The 21,394-nt window shown below is 44.6% G+C and overlaps 1 protein-coding gene across 3 annotated transcripts in view; it reads right to left on the reverse strand.

Annotated features, from left to right (window-relative positions):
• Nucleotides 1–3,462: 3,462 nt before the first annotated feature.
• SLC9A8 (solute carrier family 9 member A8) overlaps nt 3,463–21,394 on the reverse strand; it is a 106,801-nt gene continuing 88,869 nt past the window's right edge. For all 3 annotated transcript variants that reach the window (XM_053250440.1, XM_053250439.1, XM_053250441.1), the window contains 4 exons: nt 11,054–11,165; nt 9,176–9,396; nt 6,144–6,290; nt 3,463–4,041 (listed from right to left, as the gene is read on the reverse strand). In XM_053250440.1, the coding sequence (XP_053106415.1) occupies nt 3,934–4,041; nt 6,144–6,290; nt 9,176–9,396; nt 11,054–11,165 (588 nt within the window). In that variant the 3' untranslated portion in view covers nt 3,463–3,933. The remainder of the gene's footprint in view (nt 4,042–6,143; nt 6,291–9,175; nt 9,397–11,053; nt 11,166–21,394) is intronic.

The following is a 21,394-nucleotide window of genomic DNA, read 5'->3' on the forward strand; positions in this document are numbered from 1 at the left end:
GAAATCCCATGTAAGATTGGGATAATACACCTTTCTTTTTTAAAGCATTATTCTTTACATTGCTGCTGGCTTTCCGCCATCCATAAATTATTTACTTTCTATACTGCCCTTTCAAAAATGGATCAGGGCGGTTTACATTAAAGCATCAACATTCAAATGCTTTGGGACTGGCGACAGGCAGACTTGGTTGCCAATGCCTATAACATTTAGAAGAGATTTCGTTTAGTATTTATTAGACCTTTGTCCTGTTCTTCACATACTTGGAAAATCAGCAGCTCGCATGGGGCAGCCACTGGTCTCTCACCCAGGCACAGACCAGATCTAACCCTGCTTGGCTTCCCCCAAGTAGCCTATTCAATATGATTGCTAATTATGTTAGGGGAATATCTTACAGTGCTCCACATGAAGGTCACATCCACACGTAACTCCAATTTGAACCCTCAGTCTATAGTGAGTCGCTGCTCCTACTTGAGGTTTGCAACCACCAACGTTACATCCAAATGCTGTGTTTGTTGTAACCGGAGTTGAGGGAGGAAGCTCCCCCTTCTCTCCGGCTGTGATTGGCTGTCCGGGCTGTTCTTCATGCCAGAAGGAAGCCCACAGAGTCAATTCACCCTCCTCTCTGCAGTCTCCCTGACGGTAGTTTGGGTCCTGTCTTTTTTTGTCTGAACACGGAAAGTGCACCGGAGGAGGTGGATCCGCAGGTCCACTGGACCCTCAGTTCCACATTATGTGCAAATGCAGCCGTAGTATCCGATTCAAATGCAGACTAGGGCAGACCCTGCTTAGCAAAGGGGACAATTCATGCTTCCTACCACAAGACCAGCCAATCTTTCCTTTCTGGCCGCTCTCTTTGTTTTTATGACTGTTGCTTTTTGGTGTTTTTATGGTCTTAATTGTTTTTAACATTTTAATGTGGTTTTATGGAATTTTATTTATTATTATTTATTTATTTTTATTTCTCAAATTTGTACACCGCCCCAAAATTTCATCTCTGGGTGGTAAACAATAGCATAAAACAAGCTAAAAACATATACAAAAAACTTAAAACAATTTAACAATTTAAAAATAAAGCAGAGATTAAAACCTAAGAAAATTTAGGAAGCTGAGAAAGCTTGGGTGAAGAGATGTTATTGTATTAACTTCCATAAACTGCCTTGGGATGAGTTTTATGAAAGGCGGCATATACGTTGAACAATAAATACATAAATAATTCAGAGTGTTGGACTAGAACTGGGGAGACCTGAGTTCAAATCCCCACTCAGCTATGAGGTGACATTGTCTCACAGTCTCTCAGACTAACCTACCTCACAGGGTGATTGTTAGGATAAAAGAGGGCAACCCGTATATGGTGCCCTGCACTTCTTGGAGGAAGGGCAGTATATAAATGTAAATAATGATTATATTAATATTGCAGTATAGAAAAGAACTTATCCTGGCATAACTTAGAGCTCAGTTGAGGTCAGTTATAATACCAGTCCTGGTAAGAATCTAGGAATGCTGGCTCACATTTAACCTAGCGAAATGCGGGTAGTTCAGCACTACTCACTACTGTGTGTCTCTAAAACACTGCCCACAGTGCTGCAGAATAAGGCTGTTCTGCTGCAACTTAAAATTGCACAAATCACAGTTGTGTATTGCTGTCTCCATTATTTCTAATGGAGGCAGTCTCGCAAAACTGTGATTGCACCATTTTAAGTTACAGTGGAACAGCCTCATTCCAGAACAGTGCAGACAGTGTTTTGGACACACAAAGCTGAACCATCCATGTTTTGCTGCACGAATGTGAGCCCCTGAATTTAGGAATTTGAATTCCTCAGTTTCAGAATCCACATCCTACTCATTCTCACCAGAACCATGTAAGTTAGGACTTCAGTTTTCTCATCTTACTGAGAACATTGGGCTGCAAAGGGATGATAATTTCCCCCAGTCTGTGAGTCTCATTAACAGGGATCTGAACCAATGTCCCTTGGATTAAAGGATGACATATTGTCCAGAGCACTGCACTGCTCTCACAGCTGGAAAACAGCTGTACTGAGTTGCTAAGACAATGTCTGAATAAAAGCATGTGGACTAATTTTACTAGCCTACAATGCCAGCAGACATGCCCTATGTCAGTATAATGTGAGGCGACTGGATGTATTGGTAGAGTACCATATAATGTAAAGTCCATCCCAGCTGCCTCTGCTTTTGCACAGTGAGTCTAGGAAAAGAAACTCCATGGTACTACTGCCTCTCTGGCATTGCACCAGTTAGACTGCAGCTGAGGGAAACAAAACAAAACAACACACACCAAAAAGAGAAACCCTCCAATGCCCTCAATTCTCTGCATGTGGAAAAGCAGCACATCAGTGAGAGAACTAGGCTAGAACCCTCCTTTCTGACTGTTCCTTGCCCACGTGCTGGGAGTTTTACACACAAGGGAGCATTCAAGCAAGCCACCCACCATTGGCTGGCAGAAGTGATACAGTTCCAAAAAACCTCACCATATGATTTCTGTGCCTGTGCAGACAGGAGATAACGTGAGTAGATAAGGCAATTCTGTGAATGAGGAAATGCAGCTCAAAATGACTGTTTTACCACTAAAGGCTGATCTAAGAAACAAAAGACCAGCTTGATTATTTGCCTCCCTCTCTTTCTAAGCAAGCAGCTTCCAACAACTAGGGATGTGGCACGGAACCGGTTTGATCGGCCGGCGGTTCCGCCAGTTTGAAGGCGGTGGGGGCACAGCTTTAAGGGCAGGGGAGGGTGCACTCACCCCTCCCCGTTTCCCCCCCGCCTGTGCTCCATTTGTAAAGTCCCCAAGCGGGACGGCTGCATACCTCCCTGCCGCCCCATGCCCTCTTTGGCCAGAAATGCTGGGTGCGCATTTGCACGCCAGGCGCATGCGCATCGCACTTGCTCACGTACCCAAGACTTCCGGCCAAAGAGGGCACGGGGCGTCAGGGAGGTATGCTGTCGCCCCAACAAGGACTTTAGAGCACCAGCGGGGGAAAGCAGAGGGAGGGGTAAGTGTACCCTCCCCCACCCTTAAAACTATGTCCCCCCCCCCCACGCCTGCTAGTTCCGTGCACATCCCTACCAGCAACCACAGATGCTTCTGGAATTACAGATAACAAGAATAGCTGTGTTGTGACTCCCAGCTAACAGGGCTGATCAGGAGCCAACCTTTGGTCACCATCGTGCACTACCATAGAAACACAAAGAATATGTTCAAGGGGTGGGGAGGAGTGTAGGAGGGGGTGAAATAAGATTTCAAATAAAGTTCTGCATTACAGTTTAAAAACATATGGTTGAGGTTCTAGAGGAGGATTTTGGATCTGCCCATTTTAAATTCAGAAGAAAGAAAATACTCTGAAATACCAGAGACGATGATGCTTTAAGTGCTTTTGCACTTGCCCAGCCATCTGGCAGTGTTCTTTTTCTACATCCTGAGTCCATAATATGCTAATAGTGCAAATGGACTTTAAATAATAATTTACCTGTTTATCATTGATACAAGTTCACAGTATTATTTTCCGTGCTGGACCAGTGTACAAAAAGGGTAGAATAAAGTGCACTAAAGTTTTCTGCAAATGTTCTACAGTATCTCTCTAATATATGTTTACAGCACAAATCATAATGGGTATCACCCACTTCCTAATTATCCCAATGCAGTTGGTGTTTGCTGTTCACAAAGATTCACTGTAACTTCCAGAGACTTGGAACTTTAGCATTAAAGACAGTCTTTCGTGTCAATCCATGTTGCAATTGTTTTGTTTGAAAAGCAGTTTCCAGGCCACAATCTTACCAAATGGCATACTGCACACATCCTTGTGTACAACAAGAGGGCTGGTCTCCACAAACTGTCTTTTGTGAAGAGAATCTCTTTCCATTACACGTAAATCTAATTTTTGGCGTCATCAGCATAAGCTGCTGCTGCTCTCCCTCCTGTTACAGTAACTCCTGCTCATCATCTTCAGAACCAGAGGGTCCTTGTCGCACTTCTTCATACCATTTGTTGGTAAGGCTTTTCATCTGTATGCGTCCGTGGTGCAAGTCCTAAGGCAAAAGAAAATGGCAGCCTCTTAGATTGACAGCGCTTTTAGCTTTGCCTGCACATGAAGACAAACAGCCTTAGGTGAGCATAAATTCAGAAAGGCTGACACATCAGTTCTCAACAAAACAGAAGCCAGACCACAGGCGGCTTCACACATCACAGTGCCAAATTCTGTGTGAGGCTGCAGAATCCACAATGGAGGTCAATGAGGCCACTGTGCTTCCTGTTCCATTAAATAGTTGGTTTAGGGCAGCTTCATACAATACAGCAGCAACTAAGTAAGAGGAAACCGCCAGTTCCCGGTAAGTGCATGCTTCTGGTACCTCCGCCACTTCCATGCCATCCAAACCCGCCAGTGTTGGGTTGGCAATATTGGGTTCCCTCTGCCATCTGACATTCACAACCTACATTTGAAGTTGGGTGGAGAATGTCGCGTGGCAGAAGGAACTTGACATTGGCAGGTTCAGACTACATGGAAGAGGTGGAAGCATCAAAAGCACACACTCACTGGGAACCAGGGGTCTTCTCTAACTTATCTGCTGCTGTGATGTGTGAAGCTGCTCTAAATCAATGATGAAAGGTTTCATTCTGTGCCATTAAATGTGCTATTAAGCTGTTGAACAGGGAGCACAGTGGCAACATGGACATCCAGGAAGGACTATGTAGTCTTGCACGGAGTTTGGAATCCTGAAGATTCTACACTAATTTTTTTTTAAAGTTTTTATCCTCAGGACTGCTTTGCATGTCATGTGTTCTAGGTGTGTGCTTATGGATTTTTTTATTTTTAAAAAACGGTACACCTAAAAATGGTGTGTATGTGATAAAACAGGTGACTGAAAACACATGCATCCAACAGGTACACTAATCAGAGATCCAAATTAGGACGCAGCTCCCTGCTGAGTAGCAAACTTAGACGGGTGGGGAGGGACTGCTGTGTAGTTTGTATGGTTTTACAAATTTCAGTTTTTTTAAAAAAATGCTTAAAACTTGTGTGGATTTTTTAAATGTCCCCTTTACTGCTTTAGAAAACTCTAAGACTCTTTTGAGTATAAACAGGTGTAGAAAAACAAAGTACAAACTCAATTAATCATGTGTGAAATAACACTTGTGGCAGTCAAGCAAAGCTTGAGCAACAAAGTCTGGTAGGTATTAGGCAGTCACAGAAGCCAGAGGGAACCAAGGAAAGAGGATGATGTTTCTATACTTCCGTAATTTGCCACCTAGGTTCCTGCCAAAAATATTACACTGAAGTCTGCAAAACACAAAATACCACTATCCACATAACTGATGCACACCTGCAAAGAGTAAAACATGTCTGTTTCAGTGTTTGTTTTTTGCAGCATCTATACCAGTCTTTAAATAAAGTTCTGCAAAAGTTACTAGCTCATAAAAAACACGGGCTGACATCCAGACTAACACTGCGCTAGAGCAAATGCATTCTGAGCTTGTGTCAGGAGCTTCTGTTCCAGAGTCCAGACTAGTGTTGCGCCAGCACAACGGGGGGGGGGCACAATTTGTGGGGCACTTCCTGCTGTGAAACCCCCACATCCTGTTCCACTACCTTTCTGCGCAAGTGCAACTTTGAGCATCCCCATGTCTTCGCACAGCTATGCAACCTTGTGCGTGTGCACAGCTTTGTTGTGTTAGTCTGGATGTCAGCCAATTTTACTGGCTTGCCTGGGTACTCTTTGGGAGCAGGCAGGCCTTCAGATTGTTTGTCCGTGATGAATAAGCACTGCATTTGATCTACAATGCATTGGCAGGTCTGCCCTTGACGGCAATAACTTGGGACCTGCTCAAGATCCATAACGTTGCCTTAATATGTTCAGCGCAGAGGCAACAACTGTGCACTGAATACCAAGGGTGGAATTGAACTGCAAGAATCTGAACATATGAAGCTGCCTTATATTGAGACAGATCACTGGCCCAACTAGCTCTGTATTCCTTACACTGACTGGCAGTGGCGCTCTAAGGTTTCAGGCAAGAGTCTTTCCCAGCACAACCTGAAGATGCTAGAGATCCAACCTGGGACGTTCTACATGCAAAGCATGTGCTCTACAGACCCTTCCCCAAATCTGCCACAGCTTTAGTAAGTGTGACGCACCTCTTGCGTGAGCCGTCTGGTAAAGAAAGGATTCAAGTATTTGGCATCAAGCCACATAAAGCCTTTGAGATCTTGACGCTTGATGTAGTGGGCTTCATATTCTTCTTCTGTGAGTTCAGATAAGTGTTCAGATTCAATGGTGTTGCCCTGGAAAGATCAGAGAAGGGAAACAGAATGATCATCAGAATCTGAAATAATTCCCTCCATGGTCACTCTTTAGCCTCTATCAATTATTCTGAAGGGGGTTTTCAAGCCAATGAAGCCAGTTGGACAAAAGCACTGACAACTTGGTATGACCAACAGAAAGCAGCAATATCTAATGTCACTCAGAAATAAAAATCACCAAGATGAATGAGATGGTAATTTGCAGTGCACCACTCCGGAAGACACCATCATGATAGGTTAGAGCTGCGATGACTGACGCAGACTTTCATTAGTGCCGCTCTACCACTTCCAGCACTTATCGCAGTGCCAGATGCAGAGAGGAAGCAACAAGCGCATCTGCTAGAAACCTGCACTTCATCAAAATAACTGACTGAGGAAAAGCTGCTTCTTTGGGATGACAACTTCCCAGTTTTTCACCTGAACTGAATTTGCAAACTTGGGCTTGAAATAAAAGGAAGAGGCCCCTTTTCAAGTGGTGGCTCTCTCATGTTTAGCAGGGAGAGAGCAACTGTCCCTATGGAACACCAGTGTCTCTCATGTTTCTTTTGGGACAGGGAACCATCGTCTTATTTCTTTTGCTACATAAACTGCTTTGAGAAGCTTTTTTTCCTTTTCTTTTTGTCGAACAGCATTATATTAACAACAAAGACAACAATAGTGCACTTGCACCATAAAAAGGTAGAAAGTAAACATGGGCATATAATTAAGGATATAAGTAAACACACCTTCTTTGTCTTGAAAGCAAGGTTCTAGCCTTAAAAGCGGCAACGACAATTCTTAACATATATGGGCAATACCTGGTGGAATTTCAATAGCAAGGACAGAGAGCAGTTGTTGAGGAGAGTTTCTAGGGGACAGGAAATGATGTTGTGCTACTCTGTATAGTCCTCAGGGCCACCTAATGGCACAGTGGAGAAATGACTTGACTAGCAAGCCAGAGGTTGCTGGTTCGAATCCCCACTGGAATGTTTCCCAGACTATGAGAAACACCTATATCGGGGAACAGCGATATAGGAAGATGATGAAAGGCATCATCTCATACAGCGTGGGAGATAGCAATGGTAAACCCCTCCTGTATTCTACCAAAGACAACCACAGGGCTCTGTGGTCGCCAGGAGTTGACACCGACTCGATGGCACTATACTTTACAGTCCTTAGGCCTTTTTTTAAGGAGTCAGATACAGCAAGATCTAATACACTGTCTTTTTTAAAAAACCACACACACACAGGTAGCTAACATATTCACCAATTGATGCAAATAGGTGTCATGGTATCTACATGCAAGAAACAAACACACCTAGGCTTTGGCCTCTCAAGGCAAAACGGAGGAGCCTGGAACCCAGGAGTCTTACAAAGTGAATTAATACCAGGAAAGGCTGGGCCATCCCTTCTCACACCCTATTTACAGAGCATGTCACGTGAGGAAGTGAACCAGTGCAGAGGTCCTCCTCTGTACCACACTGTCACTAGGTGTACAATGGGTGGGCACAAGAGCCTTTTGTGCAGTGGTGCCTACATTTTGGAATGCCTTCCTCCATCTCTACTCATCTTCTGGAAGGCTTGGTTATTCCAGCAAACTTCATGTCTACGTAAATAGGAACATAGGAAGGAACATAGGAAGCTGCCATAGACCGAGTCAGACCATTGGTCTATCTAGCTCAGTATTGTCTTCACAGACTGGCAGCGGCTTCTCCAAGGTTGCAGGCGGGAATCTCTTTCAGCCTTATCTTGGAGAAGCCAGGGAGGGAACTTGGAACCTTCTGCTCTTCCCAGAGCGGCTTGCTTCATCCCCTGAGGGGAATATCTTGCAGTGCTCTCACTTCTAGTCTCCCATTCATATGCAACCAGGGCGGACCCGGCTTAGCTATGGGGACAAGTCATGCTTCCTACCACAAGACCAGCTCTCCTAAATACATATATTCCGATCTTCCAATGCTGTTATTTAGTTGCTGCTTTGATGCCGCTATTTATCTTTGTATGTTTTACTGATGTCAGCATGTTATGTTTTACATTTTGTTATGTGGAGTTCGCTAGCCACTTTGAACATATTTCATAGAAAGGCAGGGTACGACTACATTGAAATAAATACATGTACATACATCTGGGGACCTGGCCCACCCACATAATAAAGATACAAGTTGCCCTTGCGTATGCCTTTTATTTGACATGCCTGTAGCAGGAGACACCACCGAGGCACCAGCGTACATGCGGCAAAACTTTTTGCTGCATAAGGTACAGACCTGCCCCGAGTCTGAATGCTGAATTGGTAGAGCTCGTGTTCCATGCATGCAAGCATGCATGCCTGCTCTGAAAACCCTGGTGCCTGCTCTATAAGAGGTGTAGAGAGGACCAACCGTTCTGTAATGCTTCTGCTTTGGAAAGATAGTGGGCTCAAAGAAGCCCCAGCCTTTCAGGAACTCTTCCCATCCTCTTCTGAATAGAGCTGTGCGCACTTGCTTGATTTGGAATGACTTGCTGTAATTCACATCTGCTGCTTATCGGAGAAGTGCACTCTGCCCTCTCTGAATGATGTGTGACTCACTGTCTCTGCCTTGTTATCATCCACTTCTATGTGACTCAGTCCATCTAGTGGCATCATGTCTGCATTTCAATCGGAAGGTTATTTCATTCAAAGGCGGATGGCTTGTAATTAAGAGTGCACTGCACTCGCCATCTGAATGCTGAAGTAGGGCTCTTCGGGAACCAGATTAAAAGATCTATGTAGAACATTCTGCAAGAGGCTCACAAGTTGCTGACCCACATGCCCCTCCTCTGCCTTAATTCATACAGATCCCCAGAGGCAGTAACAAGGTTTTATGAAAGCTAAGAATCAATTATGTTGAGGCATGGAATAAAAAGGAGCTCACCATTTTTTCTGTCTTGCTGAGGTTAATGTCCTTCTTGTTCTTCCGCCGTGCTTTAGAGTCTTCAATATCGATCAATCTGATTAAAGGCATGGTTCCTCCACCCAGCAACAAGATTGTGAACAACACTATGATGATCGTTGTGGTCCCAATGAGCTGCCGCTTCTCTATGGGCTCCAAGCCCAAATGGAGACTCAAGGCATATGGAATTGCCCCACGTAAGCCTAATGGAAAGTTGAAAAGCAATCCTCCATATCATTGCTAAAAAGGATTTTTAAGCCACCAAAAGTATTTTGTCTTTTGCTGGTTGCTTTAAGGCATCTGCTGTGACTACCACCCTCATCTCCCAGAGGCCTATTCTCAGTGAGAAAAGTCGGAAGTGATGTGGAGACCTTGAAGCACGCCCATGGTGGCCCCACTGACTCATGGCAATACCATGCTTGTACACATTCATCTCTTTAAAATATCTCTGACACCTTCTGCGGCCTCCTCCACTGCTGAAACAGCTTAGGACCTGCTCCCAAGTGAACCTACCCATCAGTCAGATCATCTTCAGAGGCCTCAAGAACATAAGAAAAGCCCTGCTGGATCAGGCCCAAGGCCTATCTAGTCCAGCATCCTGTTTCTCACAGTGGCCCACTAGATACCTCTGAGAAGCCCACAGGCAAGAGGCGAAGGCATGCCCTCTCTCCTACGTCTAATCCCCTGCAACTGGTATTGAGAGGATTTTGCCTCTGAGGCTGGAGGTGTCCTATAGCCCTCAGCCTAGTAGCCACTGGTAGAACTGTCCTCCATGAATTTATCTAAACCCCTCTTAAAGCCATCTAGGCTGCTGGATGGCTTTCAGCCTTCCTCCGAATACCCGTCTGTTGAGGTGAGGCAGGTGGCAACAGGAGACAGGGCTTCTCAATGTTATCTCCTTCCAAACATGTGTGCCTGACGCCTTCAGCGCTATCTTTCACATGCCAGACAAAGTCCATCCAGTGCTCATGGGCTTTTAGTGGCATGTTCTTATAGAGGTTTATAAAATGATATATAGTGTGGATAGAGAGATTTCTTCTCCCTCTCTCACAACATTAGAACTAAGGGTCATCCAATGAAATTGACTAATAGAGAATTTAGGACAGACAAAAGAGAGTAAGTCTTCTCAAAGAACACTGTGGATTTTGTCGTGATGACCACCAGCATGGGTGGCTTTAAAAGGGGGTTAGGCAAATTCTTGGAGGACAAAGAAGTCTGCCAATGGCTACTAGTCTTGATGGCTATAGACTACCTCCAGGCTCAGAGGCAGGATGCCTCTGAATACCAGTTGCAAGGGGCAACAGCAGGAGAAGAAACATGCCTTCATTTGCTTGTGGGTTTCCCAGGGGTATCTGGTGGGCCTCTGTAGGAAACAGGATGCTTGGCTAGATAGGCCTTGGCCTGATACAGAAAGGCTCTACTTATGTTTTTATTTGTTAGGTTTTTTCTCACTTTAATTCTCCCTGACAGAAATGAATTTACCTACTGTGGTTTTTATAATTTACTGTTTTGTCTTGTTTTATCCGTTGTGCTGCTTTATTTGAATTTATTGATTTGTGTTTTTCTGTAGAATCGCTAGCCATGTTGAGGCTTTGCAATAAGGCAAGCTGTGCATTCCTAAATAAACAATTACATTTACAATGCAATCCTATGCATGCTTATTCAGAAGTAATTCTCACTGTGTTCACTGATGCTTACTTCCAAGTAAGAGTGCACAGGATTGCAGGCTTAGAGTGAAACTCTTCAGGATAAGGACCTGGCTTTTTACTCAAGTCACTCTATAAAGTGCCATGCAAACTGATGAATGACAAAATAATTACAGTACAGTAATAAATTTGGGTAAGTCAATAAAATACATACCACTAAACCACATGATGAACATCATTTTGGGGGTGATCTTGTGATCGCGGAAGAAATTGAGGAGGTAGGAGAGGGGGAAAATATTGACAGCTCTGCCAAAAAGGACAAGCACCTGTCAAGAGCAAGCAAATCAGACACTGGGCAACAGGAAGCATTGCAGGCATATCAGGACAATCCAAATGGCAAAAGGACAAGATTTTTGACACACTCTTCAAACCAGTTCATAATTAGAGCCATTGATAATCCATTTTACACAAACTGCTTAAGAGCCCAGGTCAGGAACGCTTCTGGCACTAATGACAATGGGCCTGATACAAAATGGCAGATATATAACTGAAAGTCATCAGGTGCTTATGGACTAATAACAAGTGAGCAGAAAGCCAAGAGGACATGAAATAAAACCTCAAGGATTAGTCAGAGTGCTCTCACAGGGACTACCTAAGAGCAGTCCTATTCAGCTGTGAATTCAGTCCAGTCCAGGTAGTGGAGACCCAGAAAATGACCTTGCTTCCTCCCCAGAGGAAAGTGACTCAGTAGAAAAGGCCAAAAGACCAAATACTGTAGATTATCATTTAATCTCTCAGCATTTCCCAGGTTTCATGGTCAGAAAAAAGTGAATTTTGTAGGGTGAATAACTTTTGCATAATAAAAATTCCAACAATATTATCTTAAAGAAGTGGGCGGCGGAACCAATAAAAGGAATAACAGCAGACACTCACACTAACGCTGCACTTGTGCAAACATGTGTTAGCACAAGGATGTTGCGCTAGCTAGTTCTGCTAAGTCAGAAGCTTGTGCTCCAGATTAGTGCTGTGCTAGCGCAACAGGTCATACAACCTTGTTTATGTCCCAGAGGAAGTTGCTCCTAACACAAGATCGCAGAGCACCACAACTTTGTAACACTGCAAACTTCTTAAGTTTGTGCTGCTTCTCCCATTGCACTAATGCAATGTTAGTCTGGGTGTCAATCCCTGTTCAGTTGCCCCTGCTGTACACAAACGGAGAGTGCAAGGGATTGGGCAACCTTGAGCATCTGTGCAGCTACATGACCTCCTTGTGTGTGCACGCTTCACTGCGCTAGCACAGCGTTCGTTTGGATGTCAGCCAAGGATGACCACTCTTTAATGTTGATAACATTGAAAGAAGGAAGACAAATCTCAAGTTATTAAGTTATTATACTGATTTCAATGTTGCCGTTTCAATGTGTGACACGTTACAGACAGGAGCTATCAATAACAATTCTGTTCTTCTATTCCTCTCTTTATTTTTCCTTGGTCGCTAACTTCCATCACAAGACAATTTTCATGTTTCATATTATACGTCTTTTAAACTTTTAATTAGATTTGTATTTTTATATTCCATTTTAATTCTTATTGTGTAGTTTTTATGGTTTTATATTGCTGAATGTTTTCTAAACCGCCTTGAGGTTATTTTAATGAAAGGTGGTATAGAAATCTATAAATACATACATACATAGGGTTCTTTTTTAAGTATGTCTCTTAAAAAAATGTTTGTTTTTTAAAAAAGTAACAAAAATGTCCATTTAGGTTCTCCTCCTCAAGACCATATCCATGACTTGGCATTACTTAATTAATCATATAACAGCAACAGAGTAGTAATCACTGGCTTACGTGGCACACAGCTTTCCACTGACTGAAAGGATCTGCTGGGGCGCAGAGCTTTTTCCACTGGAAACAATGGGAGGAAGGCTGCTGCTGTCTAGAAGTGTTTAGCCACTCCACAGCAACCCCATCACTACACCAGCGGGGCTGTTTTTAAAGTTGTGCAGCAGCCCCAGCGGTTCCTTTCCGTCAATGGAAGACTGTGCACCATGGAAGCCACTGTTACTTGCACCGGACAGTCACATTCTCTAATACAGATTATTCTTTGAATATCCATCCACTGAAAAGGTGAAAACAATCCATTCATTTACTTATGAACTCCAATTATGGATACAGGATGGTGCTTAAACAATAACATAAGAACAGCCCTTCTGGATCAGGCCCAAGGCCTATCTAGTCCAGCATCCTGTTTCACACAATGGACCACCAGATGCCTCTAGGAAGCCCAGAAGCAGGTGGTGAGGGCATGCCCTTTCTCCTGCATTTGCTCCCATGCAACTGGTATTTAGAGGCGTCTCTCTACAGTATCTACCATGTATGAGGGACAAACAGCAAGAACTAGCCATCATTTCCATACCCTGCTCATGAGCTTCGGATGCACCTGACTGCCCACTGCTGGAATCAGAATACTAGAATAGATGCACCTTGGCTTGGTCTAGCAATGCAACTCTAATAGTATCTAGCACTAAAGCACCCTCTCCTTCCCATCTTCATCTTAGCTACACCAGACTAAATCAACATAAACTGAACATATGGAGTTGCCTTATCCTGAGTCAGGCCATTGCTCCATTAAATCCAGGATTGTCTACTCTGAGGGGTTAGGTAGAGGTTTGTCTAAGACCTGGAGGACTTTTTAACTTCTGTAGATGAATCTGGAACCTTCTGCATGCAAAACATCTGCTCTATGACTGAGCTAAAGGGAAATGTACATATGCAATTGAATAACTGAAAGGAAGAGTGCCTTATCCCATATGTCCCTATGAAGACCTTAAAATCCTTTGAGTGCCCCTGTCACATGAGGTGAAGCTGGTGGCTATTAGGGAGAGGGCCTTTCCCAGTGCCACCCCAGTGAGCCACTCCAGTGAGGCTCGCCTGGCACCATCACTCTGTTCTTGCAGGTTGCTTACCTGTAATAACTGATCCTTGAGTGATCCTAGGTATTCACACAACTGGGATCTATGCCCGCGCAGCAGCCTTTTGGGATTATTCTAAAACTCTGTGTGAGTGTGGCCATTGAAAAGGGCGGTTAGAGCATCACTATCCCTGCTTCCTGGACGACCGCCGACTCTTCAGCTACCATTGTCAGAGGAACTGGAATTTATTTATTTATTTATTTGATTTATATACTGCCCTTCCAAATGGCTCAGGGTGGTTTACAACAAGGTAAATATAAATGCGAAAAAGCAGGTAAATAAAGGAGTAGCATCTAACACAAATATCCATCCTCCAAAGTAGCAGGGAGGACAGGTGGGATGCGTGAATACCCCGGATCACTCAAAGATCACTTGTTACAGGTAAGCAACCTGTTTATCCTCGATGTGATCCCGACTGTAATCACACAACTGGGTGATCAGCAAGCTCACCTCTGGAGATGGGCAGCTTTGGACTTAGCTGTAGAGCAACTAAGTTAGAATTTGCTTCAAAATGGCCCTACCAGACATAGCATCATGCATGGATCGTAAATCCAATGCGCAATGCTTGATAAAGGATACTCATGTGGCTATTTTCTTGATCTCTTCCATAGATATGCCAGAAAGATTAGCGGCACAATACGCTATGATTTGAGTAGAATGTGCCTTGATATTGTCAGGTGGATCTTTATCCTGGCACTTATAAGCTTCTCCAATGGCTGATACAATCCAGCGTGATAAGTGTTGACGTGTAATCTGTTGTCCTTTCTTATCTGCCCTATAGGAAATGAAAAGCCCCATATCTACACAAAAGGGGCATGTCCTATCCAGGTAGAAGGCTAAGGCTCTACATATGTCCAAGGTATAACTTCTCTAGATCGGACTGTGGGTCATGGAAGAAAGCAGGCAGGACTATGTCCTGGTTAATGTGAAAACTAGTGTTAATTTTTGGTATAAAGCAGGCCTGCACAACATGCGGCCCGCGAGGCCTTTTTTCCTGGCCCACTGGGCCATTCTCCCTGCCTCTCCCTGCTGCGAACCTACGTGATTTTTTTTTAAAAAAATCCAACTCTAGCCGCCGTGTGGCTGAGGAGCACCTGCACGGCTTTCCCCTGGGGTGGAGGACCCTTTCCTTTCCCTTGCTCGCTTTCCCGCTCCCTCCCCAATCTCTGGCTCCCAGCAGGCCAGCGAGAGCGAGGCGGGTTCAAGTCCAGCCTGTGTCCCCTGCCTGGGCGCGCGTGCACACACCCCTTGCCTCGCTCATTAGCTGGAGCAGCCTCGCTTCCCTCGGGCCAGGAGGAGGAGGCGGCGGCATCGGAGAAGGACAGCGAGCGGGATGGGAGCCGAGAGGGCACCAGCGCCCACCTGCAGAGCTACTTGGCAAGAGGCGGCTTCCTGTTGCTGCTGCCGCCTCAGGAAGACCTGCCGAGTTCCCAGGACCTGCCTGGGCCGCCAGCTCCGGTGCACAGGGAAGAGAAGCTCCACAATGGGGGCTGCGCCTTTTTCCTGCTAGGGGCCCAGGGCAGTGGGGGCGGGGAGCAGCGTGGTGGCTCTTGAAGAGCTTCTGAAGAGCTGCAATTTGACCGGGGCTGCCATGGCCACCGCTCCTGCCATGTCGCCTTGGCCTTCCTCCTCTTCCTCGGGGAGCCCTTCTTCGCCGGCTTCTGAGGAAAGGGAGAGCCCAGCTTCCCCAACCAGGGCTCTCCCTTGCTTGGGCTCCCCTCTGGCCTTCATGGACATCAGCCTCTATTCCCACAACACCTTTGAGGTCAGCCGCTGCTACAGCGCCCCAGAACATTTGCAGAAGCCCACCTTTGCCACGTGTGCGGTAAGTGTTTGGCCAACAAAGGCAGAAAGGGCCAAGTTGCATTCTTGAGTCCTCTGTTCTTATCTCAGAAGCAGATTAGAGACTTCCCGGTGCTGAAGAAGCTCTCCGTAATGCAGGCCATGTGCAGTGGGCGTGAGTAGCTATTTCCAACAGTTTATTTTTAAACTTTCTCTCTCTCTCTCTCGCCAAGTCTGCCCCATTCTCTTTCTCAAGCCAAGTCTGCCCCGGATGTTCTCTCTCTCTCTCTCTCTCTCTCTCTCTCTCTCTCTCTTTCTCTCTCTCGCCAAGCCTGCCCCTTTCTTTCTCTGTCTCACTTCTCTCTTTCCTTCTTAAAATCCTGTGTGGTGAAGGATCAAAGTGTAACCTTCTTATCAGAAATTAAGAGAAAAATTTCTCTAATTTTTTTCCTTAAAAGTGCTCCGTGTTAAGTGTGATGATTTGGCAGAGGTGGAAAGGAAGAACAATGCATTTTATTGTTATGTATTCTGTACAGATTGTATTGAATTAATTTTATCAGAATTTTTAATTCCATTTAATTTTAATTACTCTTGCCCTGCCAGAACTTCAAAAGTTAAATTTTGATTAAATTCATTTTAATTAATCTCACTTTAATTTGATTTAATTAAATGATTGACATTTAGTGTTACTTTGATAATCAGCACCCTAAAAATTGATCTCGGCCCCCATGAGCCAAGTCATGGTCAGTTTCGGCCCACCAGGTCATTTGAGTTGTGCATGCCTGGTATAAAGCATAAATCAGTGCATAGTACAACTTTGTCTTTGTAAAAACGAACATAAAGTGAGTCTGAATGGAGAGCATTCAATTAGCTGACTTGATATCCAGATGTTACCGCAATCAGGAAATCCGTTTGAAAGGAACTTAAATGGTATAGTAGCCATGAGTTCAAATGGCCATTTCATAAGACAAGCCAGGACTAGAGACAAGCTCCAATGGTTGATTGGCTTCTTGACCAATGGATAAAGGTTTACCAACCCATTCAGAAATTTTTTTGACAAAAGGTGGGAGAAAGCTGTGGCAGCATCCACTCCAGCATGACAGCTAGAAATTGCTACCAAATGCAACCAAAGTGAAGAGTTGTATAACCAAGACCACTTTAGACTGGACAGATAGGTAAGAATTTGTAGCACAGTAGCTGTGGAAGGAATTTGTCTTTGCATATAGAGCAAACCTTTCCCACTTGACTGCATAAGTCTCCATAGTGGAAGCTTTTTTCTCATTAAACAAAATCTGTTCTAGTAGGGCCTCACTGGCTGCAGACCAATTATCATCCAGCTTGAGCATCTGAATGTCGGGGTAAAGGATCTTCCTGTCGGTACCACCAGGAATATCTTTTTTCCTTCCTTTTGACAGAATTGTTGGGTACTACATCTGCCAGGGCCAGTTTGGCACAATGAGGATACAATCCATCCCATGGTGCATGATCTTGTTCAGCATATGCAAAAGCAGTGGGAATAGTGGATAAAGATAGTACATAGTCCTGCCCCACGGTAGTAGAAAGGTATCTCCCATCGATTTTACACCTACACCTGTTCGAGAGCAGAATCGAGCACATTTCACATTGTCTTCTGCAGCGAGCAAATCCACCCAGAGTCCCCCACATTTTGAAGATGGTCTGAAGGTACTTCATGGATAGGCTCCATTTGCACACATCCAAATGATGGATCACTCTGCTTAGGTATCAGCTTCTACATTGTCCACACCCTTGATATGAAACTATTACCAGGTTGAACTCTACTGTATGCACCAGTCCCAAAGTTTCAGTGTCAGACTGCACAAAGGGTGTAGTTCCCTCCTGGTTGTTCATGAAGGCAATGGTTGTAGTATTGTCCATCACAAGTTGAACTACCATCCCTTCTATCATGGGTCAAAAGACTTCCAGGCCCAAGAAACAAGCCAGAAGTTCCAGTACATTTATGTGTAATTCCTTCTGGTCCAACTGCTGTTCACACAGTGTGAAAGGCAATGGACGCCCCATCCAGTGTCTGAAGCATCCAAAGTTATAATCACATCCGGGAAACACGGCTGAAAAGGAATTCCCCTTCTCAGGTTCCCCTCTTCACCCCATCACTGAAGAGAATTGCAAACCTTTACAGGGGCCTTAGCATCTGTGATGTGGATCCCGTGAGCAGGATGAAGTTCCTCAAAAACCAGATTTGCAGTGGGTGCATGTGAAGCTTTGTATGCTCGACGAATGATGTACAGGATGCCATCAGGCCTCACAACACCTGTACCTTCCTTGCTGTGCATGTCAGTGTCAGGGCAATGTGTTGTCTCAGTTTGCAGATGAGCTCCTTTGGAAAGAATACTGTGTTTGTCTGCATCCAGAAGAGAACTGATGAACAAGGTGGATTTTGTAGGGATCACTGTGATTGATGTTTATCCCTAGATCCATCAACAACTGCAACACCACCTGAAGATCTTGTTCCAAGAATGGGTATACTTCCATTCTAAGGTCCCAGCGGTATGCTACGACCACAGCCATAGTTTTTTGTGAAGACTCTTGGGGCAGTTGATGTTCCAAAATGGTAGGACCTTGTACTGGTATACTATGGTCCTACAGTAAAATTGAGATACTTGCAGTGTTTTGGTCATATCCGGATATGAAAGTAAGCATCCTTCAAGTTGATCGTGACAAACCCTCAATTGCCCACTAACAGCTAAATTATCGACACAATTGAAATCATACAGAATTTTGTAGTCTGCATGAATTTGTTCAGTCCCCTTAGATCTAAGATGGGTCGGATCCCCCATCCTTCTCTGGCAGCTGGAAATATCTGGAAGCCTCCCGTTTGGCAAGGTGGTGGGACAACGTCTATTGCAACTTTCTCCAGAAGTTATGTGATTTCTTCTAATAGGGTTGGAGTAGGTGCTGTGTACATGGTCCCCATGAAACAGAACTGTGTGTGAAATTCTATTGCATATCCTTTCTGGATGATAGAAAGAACTCACTTGTCTGCCATGATTTGTTCCAAATTGTGTAACAAAGTTCCAACAGAGGAACTTGGGACAGATCGGGGTTTAAGAATCTGGTTGGAGGCATCAAAGATTTTGCTTGGAACTCTCACTCTGCTTAGAGACAGAGGTAGCGAGTTTCCCTCTATGTTGGTAAGATCTAGGTATATTCTTACTGGATTTCTTGTAATCACATCTGTCCTGGCTCTTAAATTGAGGTTTGTATTTGGTATAAGACGAATCCAAAGTATAGGATTGTTTCTGTTTGGAAGAATAGCTCGAGTTGTAAGCACAGCAAATGACTTTGACTTCTTGAGTTTTTCTAAGATTCCATCAATTTCCTTGCTGAAATGACATCAAATGGAAGGTCCTCTATTTTCCCCTGAGTTTCATATCGAAGTGTGGAAGACCTTAACCAAGTATAGTGTCGTAAAGTGACAACACCTGCCATGTTCTTCGACTCACCGTCCATAAGATGTCAAACAGTACTAATCTGTTGCCTTATATCATGCCAGTAGACCTTAGTTGAAGTTATTTGGCTTTAGCCCCGCTTTCTTCCCTCTTGGCAGTCGCCAAATCTTCCCATACGGAAGATTTAATAGTGTGGCATACACAACATAGAGTTAGTGATGCACATAGCTAGGGCAGACATAGAAAAGGTTACCTATCGAGTCCAGCTTCTGTCTCTCCTTGTCCACAGGGGCGGCATGTTTCCTGTCCGCACGCAAAGAAGAAGCATAATCTACAATGAGGGAATTTGGAGCTGGGTAATTGAAAAGATGCTCACAGTTCTCCTCCTGTACCTTGTACATATTTTCCAGACGCTGGTACTGATGTTGATACTGTGCTAGAAGGTTTTTGCCATGCCTGCTTAGAGGCTTGTAGTAGGACCAGTATCATTGGCAATGCTGCTGGTTGTGAACTTTTCACAGTTTGTAGGAACTTGAAAACAGGATCTTGTATCTCTTCTGTCACCTGCCTCAATTCCAGGCCAAGAGCACGGGCCATGTCTATTATCAAAGCATTATAGTTTTGGTATTCCTCCTTAGCTGAGTCAGATGACCTTTTGAGTACTTCATCATCTGGTGACTGTTCTGATGGAGTTTCAGTTGTATGGGATTCCACATCAGATTCTGCATCTGAGTCCTCCTGATCAGTTGAATGGTCACTGACAGATGGTGACTTGTCGGGGTCGTGATCTGTATCAGGATCCTGAGGAGCCATTGGACTAGTGGGTCCTGAACTGGAAGAGCAGGTAGAGGTAGAAACACTGGTGAAACAGAGGTCACTGTTTTGGGAGGTGAGAGTTGTTTCTCAGTTTGTGTGGCTGTGGTAGATGACACAGGCACCGTGGCGGAGCCAGAAGTAATAGCGTGTGTTACCTATCATGGAGGATGCACCTCCCTAGGGCGGACAAAGACCTCCTCATCTCTGACAGTATCTTGAAAGTGCATGACGTGAATGGACTAACCATAATGCTCTCCATGTAAGCATCTGTCAAAAGAAGAGTATGAGACAAGAGAATATGCTGAGTAGACTCTCCTATGAAAATCAAAACCACCCCTGCCATGGGCACACCACTGTGATGAGGAAGGTTGTAGCAGGCTACAACGAAAGGTTTGTCCAATCCATGACTGGTCAGATTTCCATTGAAGTTGTTGATGATGATCATCTTCCAACTGTGTACGGTCTGTAGTAGGGATGTAGGTGTCTTAGGTGCCTCTATTACATTCTCCATATTGTCGGGGTCTCCTCTGTTAGAATAGGTCAGGGATCCTGAGTATGCCGCTTGTGCCAAAGCCAGAGGCCTTAGATGGCAATGCCAATATATTGCATGGTGGAAACTCTGAGGTCACTGCCACTGACTGAGTGGTAGTAAGAGCATCCAAGGTCAAGATAGACAAGAACCCACAAGGCTGCTGAGATGTTGGTGTAATAGTCAGCCTTGGTACTGAAGCTGAAGATACTATCAAGGTTCCTGACATCGAAACCATTTATATTGGTAAATCCTTTGATGTCAAAGCAATCTCCTTGTGCTTTGGTTCCCCTGATGTTGAGTCAGTTTGGCATCTCTTTGTATTGTGTTTAGACTTCCCATGTACAGCCTCTTTCAAGATTGATGCGATAGCATTGGAAGACATGTGTTGAGTCTTCGGCACTAGCTGTTTTGGCATCAATGGAGTCCCGATGTCCGGGCTAGGTGTCTTGTGTTTCAGAATTGTTGCAGGCACATTAGCAGACTCCTTGGGAAGTGTTTTGGCCAGGGTTCCCTTCAGTGTCAATGACGATGTTGAGGTTTTAGCCGGAGTCGACACTGAAGAACCCAAGGGACACAAAGCCAAATTATAAAGCGCATCCTTTAAATGCAGTTCTCTATTTTCCTTTTTTAAAAGAAAATGATTTTAAAAAATCCTGCAAAGGTCAGTTTTGTGTCCTTTCCCAAGACAGAGAAGGCACGGAGTGCAACGGTCCGAGGGGGTGGGGCGGGGGAGAACAGATTGGCACTTCCCACACCTCTTGAAAGTTTTCTTTTCAGTCATTAACAGTAGTACAAAACACTCTGTAAACAGAGCAAAGTCAATAAAAGGCTTTCCCCCCTCACTTTATGTTTCCAGGACTTGAGGCAACAACCAACAAATCCTGGAGAGCAAACCTCCTGATGCTACCTCAGTGTCGGCTGGAAAGCAACTAGGGATAGCAACGCTCTAACTGCCCTTTCCAATGGCCATGCTCACATGAAGGGCAGAGCCAGAGTGTCACACAGAGCTTTGGAATCATCACAAAAGG

This window comes from Hemicordylus capensis, chromosome 4 (assembly GCF_027244095.1).
Source record: "Hemicordylus capensis ecotype Gifberg chromosome 4, rHemCap1.1.pri, whole genome shotgun sequence".
Classification (NCBI taxonomy): Eukaryota; Metazoa; Chordata; class Lepidosauria; order Squamata; family Cordylidae; genus Hemicordylus; species Hemicordylus capensis.